The 21785-nt window shown below is 37.4% G+C and overlaps 2 protein-coding genes across 5 annotated transcripts; both read left to right on the top strand.

Moving 5' to 3' along the window:
• Positions 1-8736: 8736 nt before the first annotated feature.
• Positions 8737-10087, top strand: LOC121809686 (probable xyloglucan endotransglucosylase/hydrolase protein 23). The gene is made up of 3 exons (XM_042210443.1): positions 8737-9084; positions 9162-9355; positions 9506-10087. The coding sequence occupies exons 1-3, from the start codon at positions 8833-8835 to the stop codon at positions 9900-9902; spliced, it is 843 nt and encodes a 280-aa protein (XP_042066377.1). The 5' UTR covers positions 8737-8832; the 3' UTR covers positions 9903-10087.
• A 1770-nt stretch (positions 10088-11857) lies between these two features.
• LOC121807508 lies at positions 11858-19508 on the top strand. 4 transcript variants are annotated; one of them, XM_042207753.1, is made up of 10 exons: positions 11858-12211; positions 12633-15006; positions 15072-15176; positions 15358-15510; positions 17721-17884; positions 17966-18113; positions 18313-18435; positions 18593-18680; positions 18770-19105; positions 19197-19508. In XM_042207753.1, the coding sequence occupies exons 2-9, from the start codon at positions 12640-12642 to the stop codon at positions 18934-18936; spliced, it is 3315 nt and encodes a 1104-aa protein (XP_042063687.1). In that variant the 5' UTR covers positions 11858-12211; positions 12633-12639; the 3' UTR covers positions 18937-19105; positions 19197-19508. The 4 variants fall into 4 exon arrangements, with proteins under 4 accessions (XP_042063687.1, XP_042063686.1, XP_042063684.1 ...); XM_042207752.1 differs by having other exon boundaries at positions 12505-15006; XM_042207750.1 differs by having other exon boundaries at positions 12468-15006.
• Positions 19509-21785: the final 2277 nt, after the last annotated feature.

Genomic DNA, 21785 nt, shown 5'->3' with positions numbered 1-21785 from the left:
AGACTCGGTGCGACGACTCCTGGAGTGGCTTGTTCCTTCTTCGTGAGAACCGGAAGTAGATTTTTCACGAGGCTGCTTTCCAGGCCTATGGGCTGCTGGATTAGCTTCCTCATGGTTATCACGGATGGAGGCACGGGTGTTATGTGATCTGGTATGCATTTTTTTTGGTAGAAGAGGATCAAAAACTCGCTTTATCACAAATTTGGTTCTCTGGTTCCCACAGACGGCGCCAGTGATGAATCCGCGAAAATTTGATGTTTGTGAATGCAGGAACGACGCAGATCACGACACAGAGAATTTACGTGGTTCGATTTACTGAGGTAAATCTACGTCCACGGGAAGAAAAGAGGGCAGAGTTGTATTGCTTGATCTGTTTTCTACAGCTTACAATACAGACTTGCTATTTTGTATTCTATCTCTAGAGATCGAGAGAATGTAAAAATCAATATCTATCTAATCTAGGTTCTACTTATACAAAGGACCAAGATCGTGGCATGCAGCTATTTACTAGGTAGTGGATGTCGTGGAGATCGTGGCGATCTTGCATGGGTCCACTATCCTGCATGAGTTAATGACTGCTTGACACCACTAAATAGATCGTGGGTGTAGTGGAGGTGGAAATCCTGCATGAGTCCACTATCTCCTAGTTCGGTCGAATACTGAGACCGAACTGCTGAATTATTGCCGAGCAGCTTTTGCCGATCTGAGAGTAGAGCTTGATGCCGATCTGAGAGCAGAGTTTGATTGGTTGTCTTATACCGAGCTGTAGGCTGGGGCCGAACTCTTTGGTTGTGCCGAACTGAACTCTTTAGTCATGCCGGACTGATACTCTTTCTTGGGCTTTAGGCTGATGGGCTTTACTGCTGTTGGGCTTGTTTAGTACGTACTCCATCAACGGATATATTAATTTTTTTTTTTTCATTTTTCAAAGATTTTTGCACTTTGGTTTCAGATCATTTATGTTTCTGGTCGTGTTTTGGAATTTCAATGGTGGAAGCATAGTGTCAAAATCATCACTACAACAAAAAAACTGAATGACACCTTTTTAATGCTATTAAGGACATTAATTTGTGTGTCTAATTATACCAACAATGCTTTATGAAATATCCTTATTATTGGTGTCCCAATTAATTAAAATTAGGGGACACAAGTAAAAGCGTTCTAAAAAAAAGCAAAAGATTAAAATAATTTATCCTCAACTTAGAGACACTTTCTTTTGCACCCTAAATTATGTTTATTTTTACAAATTTCCAAACAATTGCATCCTAAAATATGGTTATTTTAAAAAATTTCAAACACTATAATTGCATCTTAATATTTGTGTCCTTAAAAAATAAGTTTTTTGTAGTGCATGTTGTTTTGTTGGATATTAAAATTTCATGTTTTATTTTTTTTATTGATGAATATATATAGTAAATAATTTTGTTGTGATTTTTGTGTGTCCAGGTATTAGGTTTGAATTTGACTAATTCAAACTATGCATGTCAATGTATACGCATGGTATAAATTTTCCAATGCATAATAGTATCAATTATAAAGCACACAAATCTTGGAGTGCTCTTCGTAAAAGATGAGTTGTGGTATGATTGATATGGAGTATGATATAAATTCAGAATCATATTATCATATTTTAGATTTTCTCTTTTTAATTGGTTTAGATCACCCAAAATCTATATACTCATATAGATGGCTGTTAGTACTTAGTACACAATCCATCGACAAGAATTCAGAAGTCTCTTCTCATTTTCTCTTCGATCGGTGAGTGTTTTGAAAAGTTGGGTGGATTGGTCACAACAACTGTTACGGGCAAAATAAATTAAGTAAAATATTAAATACTAGTAGTAGTGGTAGTAAAAACTAAAACAGAAAATGATTAATGGTAAAAGAAATGACCTTTGGGCTAGACTTATTATGCATGTATTCTTATTTGTTAATCTACGAATAAATATTTACTGCATGCTTGTGTTACAATTCTAATTACGCAAATCACATCCTTAAATCCTTGTACTTTTATTGTTTATTTCAATAGGTCCTTATACAATTTTTTTGTTTTAATACGTTCTTTTACTTTTATATTCGATATATTCCAATCCTTATTTAACGGGACCATTAACTTTTCCGTTATAAAATAACACATCATATGTTAATTATTTAAATATATTCCACCTAATATCCTAGTTGGAAAATATGAACATAACATAAATATAAAGAAAAGATAAAGAATCAAACAACAAATTTCTTTAACGATTTGAAATTCTTTTAAAAAAGATAAAGAATAAAGTAATTGGTTCCAAATATAAATTAATATTCAAACTTCAAATAATCAAACAACGATTTAGAATTTTTTTATTTTTTTTTGTTTTTGTTTTTATCTTTTTTTTAATATTTATGTTATTTCATATTTTCCAACTAAGATTAATATATATATATATATATATATATATATATGTGTGTGTGTGTGTGTGTGTGTGTGTGTGTGATGTGTTATTTTATAACGGAAAAATTAACGGTTCCGTCAAATAAGGATTGGAATATATCGAATATAAAAGTACAATGACTTATTAAAATGAAAAAGTTATATAAGGAACTATTAAAATAAACAATCAAAATACAAGGATTTAAGGATGTATTTTGCCTTCTAATTTCTAAGTATATAAAAAACAAAAAGGAACTAAACCATGATGTAACTTTGATATGGTCTCCGGTTGCTCAACCTTCCGAGCTCCCATTTCTTCATAGTCATCAAGAGACTCTTTTAGAGGCATATGCGCACCTAAGGGCTAAGGCTACTTGGAGGTTTCGGCGGTTAGGCCTATGGTGCAGGTGCGGCCATGGGCGGAGCCAAGATTTCATTTTGACAGGAGCAAAAATATATCTAAGAAGAAATTTTAAAAGTTTGAGGTGTGGAATTTATAAAGGAAATCAATTTTTTTTAAAAATTATTCCATGAATTATATTGAGGAGGGGCAAATGCCCCTTATCCTCCCCTACTAGATCCGCCCCTGGGTGCGGCCATGCTGAACTAGGTCTGGTCACATGTTTTCATCTTTATCTTCTAAGTGGACAGATCGATTCTTTGTTCTACTCGATCCCGATATCAATCTCTTGCACCCGGGAGCATCGGCGGATCCACATTAAGAGACACAAGGGGGCTCAAGCCCCTATTAAATTTTATTTTCTCTCTTCTATAATGTTCAAATTTATCCAAATTTAATGTAAATTGTTATACTGACAAACACGGATTTTGCATATTTTTAAGGGCTAGATTTGACTAGTTTTAAATGTCAATCATGCAAATTATGTTCTTAAATTGCATATATTATACATTTGGTATTTTGAATGTGTTTGTTGATAAATGATAGAAAAAGATAGAAAAAAGATGCAAAAAGGCCAAGGTGTAGCAGCCTCTTTTCGAGCTCATTCTGCCAGCAATTTTGAAGTCCAATCAGTGCTTACTACATGTCATTCTCTTCGTCTTCAAAATAGCTTCGCGTGGATACCTTAAACGTCTAAATCGGAGTTCTGCAGAGAAAGTTATTACAATTCTACGAACATTGCGCAATGCAGTCAAAGCTGACGGAAATTTGGGCGGAAATTCAAGAACGAGAATAAATTATTAAATTGTGAAACCAAATCTCTCTCATTTCTTGTAGGGCACGAAAATAACCAAGACTAATCCTTTTTCTAGCCTATAAATACTCCTAAACCTAATTCATAGACTTCGAGCAAGCCTATGGTAAACTTTGCATGTTGCATGATCTGAGAGCATACACTTTTTCCAATGTACACTTTGTGAGTGAGTGATAGACAAACTTTTAAACACTTGTGAGCGCATGTACTTCAAGGTGATCAACGAGCTAGTAATGAAAATGCACTAATAAGCTTTGCTTGATTTGATTTGTGTTCTTGTCAAACTCTTTATTTCTTGTTACAATTTTTGAGGCAACTATGAAGTCTAGTTCTTAGCATCCGTGTTTCTTTATTAGTTTTTCTCTTGTTTTGTTTGAGGACAAACAAATAATTAAGTTTGGGAGAGTTGACAAACACGGATTTTGCATATTTTTAAGGGCTAGTTTTGACTAACTTTAAATGTCAATCATACAAATTATGTTCTTAAATTGCATATATTATACATTTGGTATTTTGAATGTGTTTGTTGATAAATGATAGAAAAAGATAGAAAAAAGATGCAAAAAGGTTAAGGTGTAGCAGCCTCTGTTCGAGCTCATTCTGCTAGCAAGTTTGAAGTCCAATCAGTGCTTACTACATGTCATTCTCTTCGTCTTTGAAATAGCTTCGCGTGGATATCTTAAACGTCTCAATCGGAGTTCTGTAGAGAAAGTTATTACAATTCTACGAACATTGCGCAATGTAGTCAAAGCTGACGGAAATTTGGGCGGAAATTCAAGAAAGAGAATAAATTATTAAATTGTGAAACCAAATCTCTCTCATTTCTTGTAGGGCACGAAAATAACCAAGACTAACCCTTTTTCTAGCCTATAAATACTCCTAAACCTAATTTATAATCCCCATCTCAGAGCCTCCAATCCTACTCTCTCTCTGCACTTTCTTCCATTCCATATTCCATACATAATTCATCCATCTTCCATTGGAGTGGAGCTCTGCAGATCCATGCAAGAGAAGACTGAAGATTGAAGATTCAACCTTGGGTTTTATCAATTTCTTTCATGTCTAGTACTTTTATTATTGATTTTACTACTTGTCTATGAGTAATTAAACATCATTTTTAGATTTTTTGGTGAAGACTATTATGAACATGTTTTGATTTATTGAATTGAACATTTTCCTAGCTCTTGTGATTGTTTTGCTTGTTCTCGTGCTTTTATTGTTCTTTTGTCTGACCAACTTTAGAACTATGTCCGTTTAACTAGATTAATCGAGAGATAGCTAGTTTTACGTGGTAAGAGGAACGAGTACAACACATAGGTTTATCTGCGCTCGAGAGAGGGGACCCTTTGTGAGGACTTGAGTCTTAGGAACTTAAGTAGTTAGAATCTAATCTATTGGAAGGAGACTTTGATAGTTAGAATCTAATCTACTGGATATGTGCACTTGAGAGATGGTTTATCTGAAAATCGCGACTTTCCTAATAATCCTGGAGACACATAAAGGTAAAGGTTCTGTGAGATTAATCATCACTAGGTCGTAGTAGTTGGATCCTAAAACTCGACTTTCTTTAGCCTGCTTTGTATTGTTTTGTTTTTATATTTGTTTATATTTATGTCTAGTTTATAAAACCAAAACCCAAAACTCCGTGTCTCTAGATAGTATATGACGCTTAGTATATGATAGTCAGTTGCAATCTTATTCCCTGTGTTCGATATCCCGGTACTGACCTTTAGCTATACTAGTTCTACCCTGTAAACTTGCAGGTATTTTTAGTGCTAATAAATAGTGCATAATATACAAAAGCCCTATTAATAACATAGATCATCTAAAATATACTACTTTCAAGTGAGTAATATCATATTATCTACCGATGTTTATTGTGTGTCAATTATCTACATTTACATGTTTTACAACAATGCCTATTTTTCATTGAGGAATTCCGGAAATGGGATTTCAGCCAATGTCAATACCCAATTCAATAACTGAGTACTACATAATACGGATATTCAATTAAATCCGATTTGCTTTAACTAGTACCCATTATAATCTACAATTAAAGAGGCAAAAATTTCTACATAATATCAACATATACTACTTAACAGTTGAATTCCCGCCAAAAGTCACCAAATCAAACCAATAATCTTGTAAACACCCCGACTTTTTCTACCTTTTTATTTGTTCTTGAAAGGACGTCGTTTATGTACCTAAAAATTTTTCCTACAATTCTTCTGGATTGTTGATGAAATGGGCTGGAGTTTTTATTATTGAATTTGAGCTAGGATTTTTTTTAATTCTTTGAAAGCCCAATTCTTTTGTTTAGAGAACCCACTTTTTGTTTGAGCCCAAAATCAGCCCTCTTACTTTTCAATTTCTGTCCAAAGATATCTACCACTCTTCAAATCCACGGTAGTTACCTCAAATCTCTCCACCACCCTAAAAAACCTCAAATCTCTCCACCACCCTAAAAAAGAGGAATATAATCAGCCAAATGTGTTTTACGTAGAGATATATTCCACATGCTTCACAATTTACATCATGGGATGGGATGGGGTATATTAAGTTACTATTCCTTTTTTGTTTTGTTTATTGAGCTGATCTAGTTTATTAAATAATAGAAATTTATAATGTTGAGAATTTAAATACTTGGCCTGGTTCACTCTAGTGACGATCGAGAAAATCAGTTACGTTTGGGAGTTTTGTGTTTAATTGATTAATCTGATTTATTATATCCAAGTCTGTCGTTTGGCTGAGTTTATTATACGAAGTTTTCTCTATGAAGGATAATTTGAGCATGCGCAGGTAGGATGCATGCATCATTTTAAAATTAAGTTACTTTTGCAAAGTCTAATTTTAGCATATCATATTATTCTAAAAAGGTTGAACTTTTGCACGTCGTTTGTGGTTGGAGCAGAAAGTGATTAAGGAGTTAGGGTTTTCTTTTTAAATAAGGACTATGTCCTTAGCAGTTTATTTTTCAAATGATGTGAAATATATTTGTCATGCTGTGTTTTGTTTTTCTATGGAACCTATCTGATGAGGCTTTTGCCATCAATGGATAATCGAATTCGGGTCTGACTAGGGAGTAAGTCCCTACTCAGGCTAGTGTACACCTATGGAGATCGTGTGCCATCTTTCTAGTTGGCCGGTCTAGTGACTTGGAATGTGGCCACATTACTGGTCATCAATGGATCATATATGGTAGACATCTATGGGAAAATGACTGATCAGTCGACTTTTGCAATGGAAATTATTTCAGTGTCTCGGGCATTTTTCAAAGTTAAAACCCCGAGGTCACTCGATGGTGGCATGATAAATACTTTTTATAAAATGTTTTCGGCATGAGTCCATTGAGTGCATCAAGTACTCAGCCCTACATGTGTTTTCCCTATGTGCAAATAGAATGTTCCGAATATATTGTGTATTCATACATAATATTATTCTTCTCTCGAATGCTTCCGCTGAATGTTGTTTCTTTTGAGTTCGTATATTGATGAGATTAGGGGTGTGCATTCAGGTTTCGGTTTGGTTTTTTGCCAAAACCGAACCAAAACCGAAAACCCGAATTTAGTTCAAAATCCAAACCGAACCGAACTCGAAAAACCGAAAAACCGAAACTGAAAAACCGAAAACCGAACTTAAAAAACCGAAAAACCCGAACAAAACCGAAAAACCCGAAAAAACCCGAAAAAACTCGGAAAATCTGAAAAAAATAAATATAATATAAATATATATTTATATATGTGTATTTTATTTTATTTTATATATACTAATAGAATATTTATATATAATATAAAATTAATAATACATATAATGTATATTATATAGTAGAATATACTATTAAAAGAATATATATATATATATATATTATATATAATATAATATATTAAATTAATAGAATATATATATAATTCGGTTTTTCGGTTTTTTTCTTCGCCCGAACCGAATTGAACCGAAAAACCAAAATTTTTTTATTTTTAAAACCGAACCGAACCGAAAAAACTGAAAAAACCGAACCGAATTTCAAAATTTCGGTTTGGTTCGGTTCGGATATTCGGTTTCCGATTTTTTTGCTCACCCCTAGATGAGATATTGTATTCCTTTGAGTTGTCAATTGTTGAGATGATACTCTGATTTTATTCAAGTTACTTCTATTATTTCGAGCTATGGTCGAGTTGTATCGTTTTCCCCTTTCTTTCCCGCTTCTTTAACCCTCCTTTAGTCACGATCAACCGTGTTTTCTATCCTTAGAAAATACAGGCGTGACAAATCTCACGGTTATTCATCGTCAAAAAATCACAAATAAATCAACTACTTCTAGATCAATACAACAAACCATATAATTTAAAGTTATGCCGGTTTATCAGTCACTTCAAAATTGTTTCAATTAAATCAATACATATTAGTAAATCGTTACCATAAAATGTCCACTTTCATATTTCTCCTCCCAGTCGATACGCTAAACTTTAATTAATTCAATATTATCAAACTGCGCATTCTCCAGGCAACCAAAATATCTAAATTTTTTAAATATCAAGAAATATGAATTAATATTTAATAATAATAGAAAGAAAGAAAACAAAAGAAAAAGACGATATTTCCCATATAGTGATTTGTAGAAACTTTCAAAACCGCGTGTAATAACGTCTTCACTCGTCACAATTCAAATTTTCTATCATCAAATCTCCATTCATTTTATTAGACATCTGTTTCCAGCTATGATTATTTCACATTTCAAAGCTTCCCACCTACCTATTTACTTCACCTTTTTATTTACAAACGCGGTTTCAATTTGTCAATAATCACTTTTAGAAATCACATTAATTACTTTCATTGTTTGTTTATAACTGAACGAAATGGATAGGATTAATAATTGTGAATATAATTATTTTTCCATAGCACAATATACGTCAAATAAGCACTTAGCCCAACATTAAATAAAATTGGATTAACTCGAACACTATAGGAAGGAAGATATTGGCCACCCCAACTGCGTCCAACCATGCAAATGATTTGACATTCCACTAAACGAAGCTTCCTATAAAACTTCCAAAATTGAACCAAAATCTATACAATTCCACAACTAAAATTGAACCAAAATCTATACAATTCCACAACTATAAAACCCCCATAGACTTGCCAATTAGAAAAATCATCTCTCAATTGAAAGCACCAAAACATAGATTTTGTACCAAAACTTGTGAAATGGCACCTATCATACCTATTTTGGTGATCACTTTGTTTGCTTCAGCCTCTGCCAACTTCTACCAAGACATGGACATAACATGGGGCGACGGCCGCGCCAAGATCCTCAACAACGGCGAGCTTCTCACCCTCTCCCTCGACAAGGCTTCAGGCTCCGGCTTCCAGTCCAGGAACGAATACCTCTTTGGAAAGATCGATATGCAGCTCAAACTCGTCCCTGGAAACTCAGCCGGAACTGTCACTGCATACTACGTAAGTTCCCGCCTTCATCCTCCTTATACCAAACAACACTCAAATTAATTTTTCTTTTTCTTCTTTTTCCTTGGCAGCTCTCTTCTCAAGGGGCGACGCACGATGAGATAGATTTCGAGTTCCTGGGAAACCTTAGCGGCGACCCTTACATTCTACACACTAATGTGTTCAGCCAGGGGAAGGGCAACAGGGAGCAACAGTTTTACCTCTGGTTCGACCCGACAGCGGACTTCCACACCTACTCAATCCTTTGGAATCCTCAGAGAATCATGTAAGTAGAAGAGACATTTCTTTTCGGCACGAAATTTAAGAAATTGATATGTTAAATGTTAAAATACAGAAAGACAAAGTAAAATATTAGAGTAAAATATACATTAAAAATTCGATTAAATATACTCATGATATTTTGGTTGTGTTTCAGATTTTCAGTGGATGGCACTCCCATCAGAGAATACAAGAACCCAGAGTCGGTAGGCGTTGCGTATCTGAAAAACCAGGCAATGAGGATATACTCGAGCCTCTGGAACGCAGATGACTGGGCGACGAGAGGTGGCCTTGTGAAGACAGACTGGAGCCACGCTCCATTCACGGCCTCCTATAGGAACTTCGTTGCCAACGCGTGTGTTTGGTCGTCTGGTTCGTCTTCTTGCAGCAACGATCCAACTGCAAACGCATGGCTGAACGAAGAATTAGACTCGACGAACCAGGAAAGACTCAAGTGGGTGCAGCAGAATTACATGATATACAACTACTGCTCTGATTCTAAGCGCTTCCCACAAGGCTTCCCTCCAGAATGCACCATCAACACCACAGCATGAACAAAATTAAACACACATGAACGATGCACTACAAATTCACTGCAAATTATCAATAGATATATACTCAATTCTTTCATACTTTTTCCCTGTGTATCATGTGTATTCCTGAATAGTATGGATGTATGTTACATTATCTAGTAATGAAGTATCATAAACAAACAGTTTCTGATTGCCCAAATAAATAATTTGCCATTAATTTTATTTGTGATCGTATATAATATACGAGTAATTATTTTATAAGTAATGAATTCATCATTCGTGTAATATTATAGTTAAAATGTAGAGTAAAAGCCAAAAATGGTCCTGAACATATGCCCATTTTACGATTTTGGTCCTAAACTTTATCTTTTGAATTTATTGGTCATGTACATTTCAAATTGGATCACAATTGGTCATCCGTTAACAATTCCGTTAATATTTAACACTCAACGATTTTAATCATAATTTTGACCAACTTAAGCATGTTAATTGTGATTACCAACTCCCTAATTAAAACCTTAATTATTTTAATGATATATGATTTAAAATACCAAATAAATAATATTAAAAAACAAAAGAAAGAGTAAGAAATAGGTTCACGCAATAATTCGAAAGTTCATTCTCTCACTTCGACGGCACTGTTCTCCCTCTCTCACTTCGACGGCGCCGTTCTCCGAGCGGCGATCAGCGGAACGAGAGCTAAGCTTGTTGTAGTCTAACCCTAGTTTATTAGCTGAACGAAGAAACCCTAGATGGAGAAAGAGAACGAGAAGGGGGGGGGGAAGGTGAAGAGCACCTGCCTCTCAAAATTGAATCCAACTGAGAATCGACCTCAAGTACCGCCTCCTACTGAGAATCAACCGCAACCACCATCTCCGACATAAATTCCACCACCTGCCTCTCAAAATCTACCGCAACAACCACCTCCGACTGAAATTCCACCGCTTCCAAGACGTAATGTATGGGCCATGACCGCTTGTTGTGAAGGTGAAATTTTAATTAAAAGTGCTTTTAAAATGTATCTCATTTCATATAGATGATTAGAGTTGTTTCAGTTTCAAAGTGATTAGGGTTTCACTTGTTGGCGAAAAATTTTGATTTTGGATTCTGGGGCTTTACATAGATTTATGAGTATGAATATTTTTGGGAAAATTTAGATTTGAGATTCTGGGGCTATATATAGATGCATGAGTATGAATATTTTTTTGGGAATGTGGATTGTGGTGGACCAGTGAACTCGAATTTGTTGTTGTTTTGTGTGCGTGGCTTGTCACTTGGGATTTAATTTATAGGTGGTGAGGGAAAATGTGGGGTTTATTCTTTTGTTTTTAGTGTTCATTGTATGCTGTTGGGGTTTACAAGACAACACATTTGAATTTGGATTTCTGGGGCATTTTATAGATGCAAGAGAATGAATATTTTTATTGGGGAATGTGGAATTGTGGTTTGACAGTGAACCTAACTTTGTATTTAGGATTTTCTATTTATCATAAATAATTTATGATATTATTTACAAAATAATAATTTGATTATTAAATAATAAAAATTGCTTAAGTTGGTCAAAATTGTGATTAAAATCGTTGACTGTTAATTATTAACGGAATTGTTAATGAAGGATCAATTGTGATCCAATTTGAAATGTACATGATCAAAAAATTCAAAAGATAAAGTTTTGGACCAAAATCGTAAAGGGAGCATATGTTCAAGACCAATTTTACCCTTTACTCTAAAATGTATATTCAGTTAAAACATATTCTCATTTCTCATTATTAATTATAATTGGGGTGATGCACTAATTGATTGAGGGAATATATGATACAGTAAAAAGAATAGAATTTTGTGGTCAATCTAATTATTTATCGTATAAAATTAGCCTCCATTCCCAATAAAATAGAAACAGAATTAGTAGAGGCAGCCTTCTAATTTAAAGAATATATGCGGTTATAGAAGATAAATTGATGCTTAATTTCCAATAACTAGAAAGCCGCCACGTGTCCCCGAACCTGGCAACTCCACCATCCCCAAACTCTCAAAAACTTTCCTCCCACCCTCGTTCTCTCTCTCATCAATGTATCATCCCTTTTCCCCCCTTGATATATTGGCATGAATTAGGGATTATGTATCATCCCTTGTTAGTTTTTTCCTAGCCCGTTTTTTTGAGGGATAGCGCACTATTTTACGACCATTTATTTATTAGTTTTTGATTGAAGGAGGGTTACGAGAGATCCACAAGGTTTGGGGGATTTCCCGGGGTTTTCTTGAATTTTGGGTTTTGAGAAGAAAAATAAAAAGTTCAGGGCTCTGGTGTTGTTGGAATCCCCTGTTATCAGGTAATAATCTGATGTTTCTGTGTTTTTTTCGATTTCATGCGTATCTGAATCTGGATTTAAGTATGCTTGGAAAGCTCAATTATGTGGCATAAAAGTTTGTTATTTTGGGATGAATATGTGTGAAAGTGTGGATTTTGGTGTTGCTATTGGCATATTGAATTTTCAAATGCTTTAAATGTTTTCTCTCTACTCTTTAACTGTTGAGATTTGGCCCCTTTTTGATAAATTCTTGTTGCAAACGATTTGAGCTGTTTAGTGCTTGAATTTTGGTGGACCTTCAATGAGGGCTTTAGGATTTGGATTGGGAGCGTGTGTGAATTCAATGTGTATAATTGAGGGGGTGAAGAATCTGAGCCAAGTAGATCTGAGTCTACCCAATATTAGTGATCATCAACTGCTAACCTCAGTCCTTGATGGATAGCCCTGCAATGACCCCGGCAGGCGTCCTGAGTGGCGACGAAAGTCAGCGTATTAAATTCTTATGCAGTTTCAGTGGTAGTATACTGCCCCGCCCTCAAGATGGGAAGCTTAGATATGTTGGAGGTGAGACACGGATTGTGAGTGTTCAGCGTGATATAACTTATGAAGAGCTCATGGGGAAGATGAGGGAGCTTTACGAGGGTGTAACTGTGCTGAAATACCAGCAGCCTGATGAGGATCTTGATGCTCTTGTATCTGTTGTAAACGACGATGATGTCACTAATATGATGGAGGAGTACGATAAGCTGGGATCCGCAGATGGGTTTACTAGGCTGAGGATATTTTTGTTTGCCCATACTGATCAAGATGGTTCTTTTCATTTCGGAGATGGAGATGAAAGGGACAATGAGAAGAGGTACGTGGATGCCTTGAATAGCCTTAATGAGTCTCCTGAGAGGAAGCCGCTTGGTGAATCGTTGTTTGTTGGATCACTTGATGATGTCCAAGCTGCTGAGCAATACTTTACCCAAATGAATCTAGATGGAAGTGTCCATGGCCAGAGAAACATGGAATTACCGATGGCTCAAATGAATCTGCGGCATCTGACAATTCCTCATCCAAGCTCAGGGCATATCCAGCAAGCAGTTAATCAAAGGTATAATGAAATAGATGCTCCATGCAGTCCTGCTTATTACTCTCCTCGACAACCTTTAGATCAGAGACCAGTTGCTGAATTTCCTACTTCACCTTCATCAACTCGTTATCGAACACCATATGGAGACTATGATAGAGTTCCTGAAGATTATAACCGGCCTCCTATTAATAACCAGTCTATTTATGAGCAACAGAGACCATATGCAGACAATGCGGTGCTGATTCCAGCTGGCAGCTCTGTAAACAACATGCTCCAAGGGTCCAATGTCTACGACGCCAACAGTGTTTGTGACCATTGCCGGATGCCATATCAAAGAAATCAAGTTTATCCTGATTCTTCTTGGAAGCCTGGTGAGCAGTCCCGTCTAGATCCACCAAACATGGGAAATGGATATCTTCAGGTCCCTAGTTCTTGTTCTGAGTGCCCTCGACACCGAGACATATACATGTTGAATTCGGAGGGAAACCTAAATCCTCCATATTACTGCAGGGAACCTAACGATCCTCGGTCAATGTATTCTGAAACCCATGGTCATGAAAGAGGATGGAATTCACCGCATCAATCAAATCCTTGGACAGAGGAACCTAGACCACAGTTATCTGTATCTGGAAGGTTAGCTGATAGTTATATTGTGGAGAATGGGATGAATGTTCCACTCGGGCATGGTAATGTATGTGATGCGCACCATATGCAATCTCACTACATCCATCATGATGATCAACGCTATCCTCGTCCTGGAGTTGACTATGGCAGTCAAGGGTTTCAGGACCAAGCTGCAGCGACAGGATCACAGGTCCATTTGCCCCCCTCAGAGGAGCGGGGTGCTCGCTTTGGGAATGCTCCCTACCCATATGGAACTGATAATGTGTACCAGGTTCCTCATGGCCATATTCCTACACAACCTATGTGGAGAAATGTTCATAGTCCATTGCAGGGTGGTCCCTCTTATGAAACGCCGGTTTCTTCTCAACTAGTTAATGGCTCTATTCCAATGGGTTTCATTCGTGGTGCTCTGGAGGGAAGTCCCAGGGTGAGAACTGGTTTAGAGAGTCAGAGTCCCCGGGCGGAGTCATCTCAGAAAGTTGTGGGCTATGATGGTTCTCTTATGTCAGACTTCCCTCATATCAAGGCTGTGAAACTTCCTCCTAACAAATACACATTGGAAAACCACCATCCATGTAATGTGGAACCTGTCCAATCAGCAGCTATGTTGGCTACACCAGTCACTTCTAAAGATCCATTAACTATGTCTGATCCAATCTCACTAGTTGATGATGCATCAGTGGCTGTGAGCATTGCTGCTTCTGTAATAGGTCCCCGGAGTGGCAGTGAAACTAATAAATCAGCTATCAGGAATGAGAATGGTGCATATGATGGGAGCAATGAGAAAAATAATGGAGCAGTGGCCAAAGATTCTCGTGTTCATGCGTCCAGTGACATGAAGTCAGACACTTCAGCATCATCGGCATGCATAAGTTCCGATGTTCAAAAATCTTCTATTGAAAATGGTGATGCTTTAAATGGTGATGGAACTCATGCTGGTGCTCCTGAGCAGCAAGATGAAAGGTTGGAATTCTTGCCTGAGTTAATTGCGTCTGTGAAGGAGGCAACGTTACAGGGTTTGAAGGAGGTGAAAGCTAAAGTTCAAGAAGACTCTGATTTGGGAAGTGTGCATGATACTGATACAAAGGAGGATACTCAAAGCCCAAAAAATGGAGTGGTAAGAATCAAGTGTACTAATCCTAGTGCATTAATGGTTGTACTTAAAATAACTTTTTTTTGTAGGATGGCAACATGGAGCTGGAGGTAGATTCTGATAATGACAATGTTGACCACTCCGAGATAGAGATGACAAAAGCTGAGGCAGAAGCACTTGATCGAGGATTGCAGGTTCTCATCTATGTTCTTGATGTTTTGCTCATTATAACTGCTGCTGTTTGCTTTCCTCCCAATTGTGCAATTATATGCTATTGGAATATCGCTTTCCTCACCAAGGATATCTGCATATTTAATTGATCAAAATCCTCTGATGTGCTACCTTTACTAAATATGTGCTTGTTTAATTCTATAGACAATAAGAAATGAAGATCTGGAGGAAATTCGGGAATTAGGTTCTGGAACTTATGGTGCTGTATTCCATGGGAAGTGGAAAGGATCAGATGTAGCCATAAAAAGAATAAAAGCCAGCTGTTTTTCTGGAAGACCCTCTGAAAGGGAACGTCTGGTATGCCTTTTGATTTCATTACTTTGTGCAAAATGGCCCCTTTCCTTTTTGCATCATGCTTATTTATTAGTAATCTTGCGCTGGTAACAGGATGTATTCCTAGTTCTCCTTTGCATACAAAAGAGATTTTGATTGCTACTAATTGCCTATATTTTGGGTTGCTGATGATGGGTGGTTCACAATTAATAAAATGATTTTTGTTTTAAGCCATATTCCTCCCATGCCATCCACTTACTCCATTACTTAGGGCGTTAAGAACAAAAACACCTCTAATAGGTTTCCAAACACCGACTCAAGATTTCAGTTTGGCCAACAGTCTCCGGATGATATGCATAACTCATTCTCAAAGTGGTCCTCGCCATTCGAAACAATTCTCGCCAAAATGCACTAAGAAAAATAGGATCACTATCAGACACAATCGAACTAGGGAGACTGTGTAGGTGTGGTCGTATCACTTCATGCATGAACACTTGTGCAACTGTTTTTGTTAATGGGTGTTTAAGAGCGATTAAGTGCCAGTATTTTGAAAATCGATCCACCACCACTAAAACACAATCGACTCCAACCCCCTTGGTAGTCTGGATATGAAGTTCATGCTAATGTCATCCTAAATGCGAGTAGGAATCAACAATGGCGACAACAATAATCTGGCTGGTGATTTTGTCTCGTAGTTGTTCCGACACACCTGGCAAGCAACCACGAACTGTATAACTTGTTGCATCATTCTTGAACAATGGACATTTGCAGCCAAATGGCAATATGGTTGGTAAGTGCTGGCAGACACGGTGGTTGGAGTGACATGGATGCGAAGAGTTTAGGTATCCATTCTGATTTCTCTGGCACTACCCACCTCCCTTTGTAAAATACTCCCTCCGTGCCATAAGAATATGCACTCTTTCCTTTTTAGTCCGTCCCACAAGAATATATGCACTTTCCAATTTTGGAAATTCTTTTCTTCTAATGAGGTGGGACCCATTTCCCACTAACATACTTTAATTACTTTTTCTCTCTACCTTTCTCTTATTTTATCAATTTTACATTAAAACCCGTGCTGAACCCAAAGTGCATATTCTTTGGGGACGGAGGGAGTATAATATACCATGCACATGACTGAAATGCTTAGCTGTCAAACATAGCTTGCCATTGTAGGACATATTATTTTGCACTGCCTTCCAATCAAACCATTGTGGACAAGTCACGACTGCAATCTCAACCTCTTCATCTAGCCTAGAGAGTGCATCTGTTGCTCGATCCGCTGTCCCTTCCTTAAAATTGATAATGAAATCATACTTGAGAAGCTTGGCCGCCAAATTCTGTATCGTCAATGGTTGAGTGAGTAATTAATACAATCTCTGTTGGTCTAACTCTGTGCGAGCGATAAATTTTCGACCAAGCAAATATGGCCTCCAATGCTAGATTTTGAGAACTAAGGCCATCACCCCCTTCTTGTATGCAAATTTGGACAGCGATCGTGCTGAGATATGTTTGCTTAAATAAGCAATGGGCTATCGACCTTGCATAAGGACTGCACCAAAACCACATCCCCAAGCATCATACTCCACAAACAAAACGCGTATCGGCGCTTCTTGTCACCACCATTGCTCCACACTCACCGCACCAAAATATTAGAAGGAAAGGCGAAGACAATGTTGAATTGGTTGAGTATGAAATGTACTCCCTCCATCCCATTGCAACTGATTGATATTCCTTTTGTGGTTGTCCTACTTTTAGTGACCAATTTCCGTTTTTAGCAAAAATAACAACTCATTCACCCTCTCCTACTTTATTCTCTCTTCTACTTATTCCTCTTTTCTTCTCTACTTTATTCTCTCTCCACTCAACTCTATTAATATCAATTTCTTAAATCCATCAATTTCTTCTCTACTTTATTCTCTCTCCACTCAACTCTAGTAATATCAATTTCTTAATCACGTGCCCAAAAGAAATCCATCACTTGTAGTGGGATGGATGGAGTATTAATATCATTTCTTCTCTATTATTGTTTTGTATGTGTTTTAAATAAACATGTCATACAACCTTTTGGCCACCTATAGGCATTTTCTTACACTTATTTACACCATACATTGTTTTATACTTGCTTCAGAATCTCATGTGAGTTTTACTCTCACCCACCCACCCCCACCCAACACTTTTCGGGTTCCTTCATTTCATTTCACATTGAATTCTGATTTCACCTACTTGATGTGTAGATTGCTGATTTTTGGAAGGAAGCTCTGATACTAAGTTCGTTGCACCATCCAAATGTTGTCTCTTTCTATGGGGTGGTTCGTGATGGTCCTGATGGATCCTTAGCAACTGTGACAGAGTTCATGGTTAATGGATCCTTGAAACAATTTCTTCAAAAAAAGGACAGGTTCAGTACTTTTCTTATTGGCCCGCATATTCTCATCATATATTATATATCTAATTCTGTTTTAATTTACTCGTTGAGCAGAACAATTGATAGACGTAAGAGACTCATAATTGCAATGGATGCGGCATTTGGTATGGAGTACCTCCACGGAAAAAATATTGTTCATTTTGACCTAAAATGTGAAAATCTGCTGGTGAACATGAGAGACCCGCATCGTCCAGTGTGCAAGGTTGGTTGATTGGCTTACCAAAAACTCCTGAAATTCTTTTTTGTCCATCAGCATCCACGAGTTTATGCTGATGTGACTTTGTTTGGGCATCCAAAATCCTAACTATTTTGTTGCTTTCCTTTTGAATTGGTTAGTGAATGGTTCTTTAGGTTTATATTTTTATGAGAGTTGATTTTGTTCTTATTGAATTAAAATTTAGATTGGCGACCTGGGCTTATCGAAGGTAAAACAGAATACTTTAGTGTCGGGAGGTGTTCGTGGGACATTACCGTGGATGGCACCTGAACTCCTGAGTGGAAAAAGCAACATGGTCACAGAAAAGGTAAGGATGGTCCGATTTCAGTCCCCCCTCCCCCCTGAAAAAAACAAGCCCCAACTGAGTAAAGAAGAAAGAAGAAAGAACACCCCTAAAGTAAAGTAGAAAAACCCAAAATATCCCATGAATCACTTACGCTATTTAATCTGTTTTCCTATGACAGATTGATGTTTACTCATTCGGGATTGTCATGTGGGAGCTACTTACTGGTGATGAGCCATATACCGATATGCACTGTGCTTCAATAATTGGTATGGAATTATATATTCTTGTTTAACAATGGCAATTTAGCTGTCTGAAAGCTCTCTGGTTATTACTCAGTTCTCTTTATGGTTTGTAGGAGGGATTGTGAACAACACTTTGCGCCCACAAATCCCTACATGGTGTGACCCGGAATGGAAGTTGTTGATGGAAAGTTGCTGGGGTTCTGATCCGGCAGAGAGGCCATCGTTCTCAGAAATAGCTCAGAAATTAAGAAATATGGCTGCAGCAATGAATCTGAAATGATGCTTTCACTCAAGAGATTTTTTTTATACTTTTGTGAGAGTACAAGATGTAGAGAGGAGCACATACTTCATGATAATTAATCCATGTTATATTTTCCCCCTTCATCTGTGAAATAAAATAATATTTGATCTCTCGTTTCATGGAGCGCAATAAACACGCAATGAAAATGGTAAGTTGCTCGATTTCATGATTCAACTCCAAAAATGTTTCTGAATATGTTGAGATGCTATAATTTTTTCTCTTTTTTTCTTTGATTGCAGACCAATGTTGGAAGATGGTTGGGTGTGGATGATGCTTCTCTTCTGTCACCGGAGATATGTAAATATATTTAAGCAATATGCAGTTGAACGGTAACGTTTATTCCTTGTACCATGTAAATTTCCAGTGTAAATCCGACACCCCGATTTTAATGTTTGGTGCTCATCTTCTCAAAAGTTTTGGTATGTAGAAGTTGGCGCATTTCTGGAGAGATTTTGTTGGTTAATAAATTTTGTAGGAAGCCTCCATGTGGCTTAGGAGATGTACACTTTTTCGGTATATTGTATGGCAAAACTTTTAATTTTTTTTAGTTATTTTTGCTTTCTGGTTTTGTGTTATCAAATTATATTTAACTTTCAATAGGAACAAGATAAATAATTGGTGTAATAAAATGATAAAGGTCAAGACATTGGATACCAACAAAGAGAGATATATGGGGTTGTTGAGACAAATGGGTTTTGACTCTTAATATTTGTTTTTATTAATTATTGAAGATAAGTTGTAGTTTACGGAATTGGGACACTAATTGAGCTCAGCTACTGCGTCTATTTGTAGCGTCTTGTAGCACAATTAATTAACAAAAAGTGTGTATATGATTGTTACAGCGTAATTAATATATAGAGTAATATTTGTGACGTTTTCTAAAAGTTGGAATCGTGGGCTATTTGTTTTGTCAAAGCATCCTATTATGGGGAGGGTATTATCTTGACTTTTGAGGTTATTAATGTTCTCACATGAAAAAGCCTAGACTACAAAACCTTGATTTGGGTGAGTTGTTGTCAATCATCAAACAAGAACAAAAGTAGCAAGTACTATACTATGTATTAATATAGGTTTTGGATGGATAAACCAAACCTATAGGATAAATCTAGCTTTTGGGTAGGCATGTTAGGATTTAACAAGTTTGCGTTTGAACATGATAAAATTGTTAGTTTTGCTTAGTTGATGTATCATTTGCAAGTGTTAATTGTTGTGTTAAGGTTTCACGTTTTTTAGCATGTTTGGTTTACCTTATTAGAGCATCCGCAGCGGTGCTCGCTGGCAAGGACGGCGTCCGTGCCGCTGGTGCGGCTGACCCCTGCTCACCGCTGGCACGGAACTGCTCGATGCGGCGCCTGATTGGCCAACGACAATTTCATTTTTTTAAAACATCAGATTTAATTTAAAAAATTCGAATTAAATAAAAAAATATATTTTCCCACTTCCCAATAAATTATATCCGTTTTCTCACTACTTTTAATTTATTTTTTAATTTTTTTCCACAAAATTCATATTTTCATCTATAAATACCCCCACTTCCACACCACAAATTTCACACCACACTACACAATTCTCATCTAAATTCTCTCATCTTCTCTTATCAATTCTCAATCTTTCACTCTTACTTACAAAAAAAAATGTCCGGCTCCGACGTTCACCCCTCCGACTCCCGCGGTTAGAACCACGAATGGTTTGGCTCACAACCATTTCCTAGTCCGGAAACGCAATTTTGGGCCCCTCCTCAAACCCAAGGTTCTCAAGTTCTGGGTGGCTACCGGCCTTACTCGGTGGACGACCAAGATGCCCCCGATGGGCGATATGGATGGGCACCCGAACCCAGATAGGGAGGGAACGGCGGCGGCGGCTCTCAAGCTCCTCCTCATCCTCTTCCTACTCCTACTCATACTCCTCGTGGTGTCCGCACCCCGTACACTCCGGCAGAGATGGATCAATTATTCAAAGCCTATTTGATTATCTCCGAAGATCCAGAGATAGGCACGAACCAAAGCAGGGAAAGGTTTTGGTGGCGCGTCTCTTACCGGTACAATGAAAACCGCCCGACTGGAACCATCGAGAGCAATGAGAATATGGTGCGCAATCTCATATTCAGAGCCAACGAAGAAATCCAACAGTTCCAGAGGTATTACCTCCATAAAGAGCGGTCGGCAGAGAGCGGTAGGAGCGAGCTCAACATCATCAGTGCTGCCTTGGCGACCTACCAATCCATAAATTACAAACCGTTCAAGTACCTTAGCGCTTGACAAGAGGTGCGTGTGCATCCGAAGTATAGGGGAGACGTATCATCCTCCTCCAGCTCCTCCAGTAAACGGTCTAGGTCGGTATCCCAATTCGATGCCGGCGAGGATGAGGTGGCTAGCCAGCAAGCCGGAGCTAATTTAGGTAGCCCCGACGCCGGCCCGAGCAGTTCCCAACGCTGGCCGCAAGGAAGGAAGAAGGGGACGACCAACCGCCGTCGCGCCGCGACTCCATCCTTTCCCGCTCCCGCTCCCGCTCCCGCTCCCTTTGTGCCACCTCAACCCCCACTAACTCGTTGTGGACCCTTTTGGCCCAACTCAATTTGGCCGATAGGTCAAATATGACCCTTGAGCAACTTGATTCACATTTGGCAATGATACGGGGTCTCCGAAGAATATTGGGGATAGAGCCAGATGAATAGTCTTCCATGAGGGTATTTTTTAGCCTTTAATTATGTATTTTTTATTTTTTAGGATTTTAATTATGTAATTTTTAATTTTTAGTATTTTAATTATGTAATTTTTAATTTTTAGTATTTTAATTATATAATTTTTAATTTTTTGTAATTTGTAATA

The sequence above is a fragment of the Salvia splendens genome, chromosome 6 (assembly GCF_004379255.2).
Source record: "Salvia splendens isolate huo1 chromosome 6, SspV2, whole genome shotgun sequence".
Taxonomy (NCBI): domain Eukaryota; kingdom Viridiplantae; phylum Streptophyta; class Magnoliopsida; order Lamiales; family Lamiaceae; genus Salvia; species Salvia splendens.
The sequence above is the reverse complement of the archived record's forward strand: the minus strand, read 5'-3'. Positions and strand labels throughout refer to the sequence as shown.

What these genes read in the sequence shown, in the direction of transcription:
- LOC121809686 (XM_042210443.1), top strand. Translation starts at nt 8,833, where the DNA reads ATGGCACCTATCATACCTATTTTGGTGATCACTTTGTTTGCTTCAGCC. An exon ending in GAACTGTCACTGCATACTAC is followed by an intron (nt 9,085 to 9,161) that starts GTAAGTTCCCGC and finishes TTTCCTTGGCAG; the next exon opens with CTCTCTTCTCAAGGGGCGAC. An exon ending in TGGAATCCTCAGAGAATCAT is followed by an intron (nt 9,356 to 9,505) that starts GTAAGTAGAAGA and finishes GTTGTGTTTCAG; the next exon opens with ATTTTCAGTGGATGGCACTC.
- LOC121807508 (XM_042207752.1), top strand. Translation starts at nt 12,625, where the DNA reads ATGGATAGCCCTGCAATGACCCCGGCAGGCGTCCTGAGTGGCGACGAA. An exon ending in CACTTGATCGAGGATTGCAG is followed by an intron (nt 15,177 to 15,357) that starts GTTCTCATCTAT and finishes TTAATTCTATAG; the next exon opens with ACAATAAGAAATGAAGATCT. An exon ending in CGCATCGTCCAGTGTGCAAG is followed by an intron (nt 18,114 to 18,312) that starts GTTGGTTGATTG and finishes ATTAAAATTTAG; the next exon opens with ATTGGCGACCTGGGCTTATC.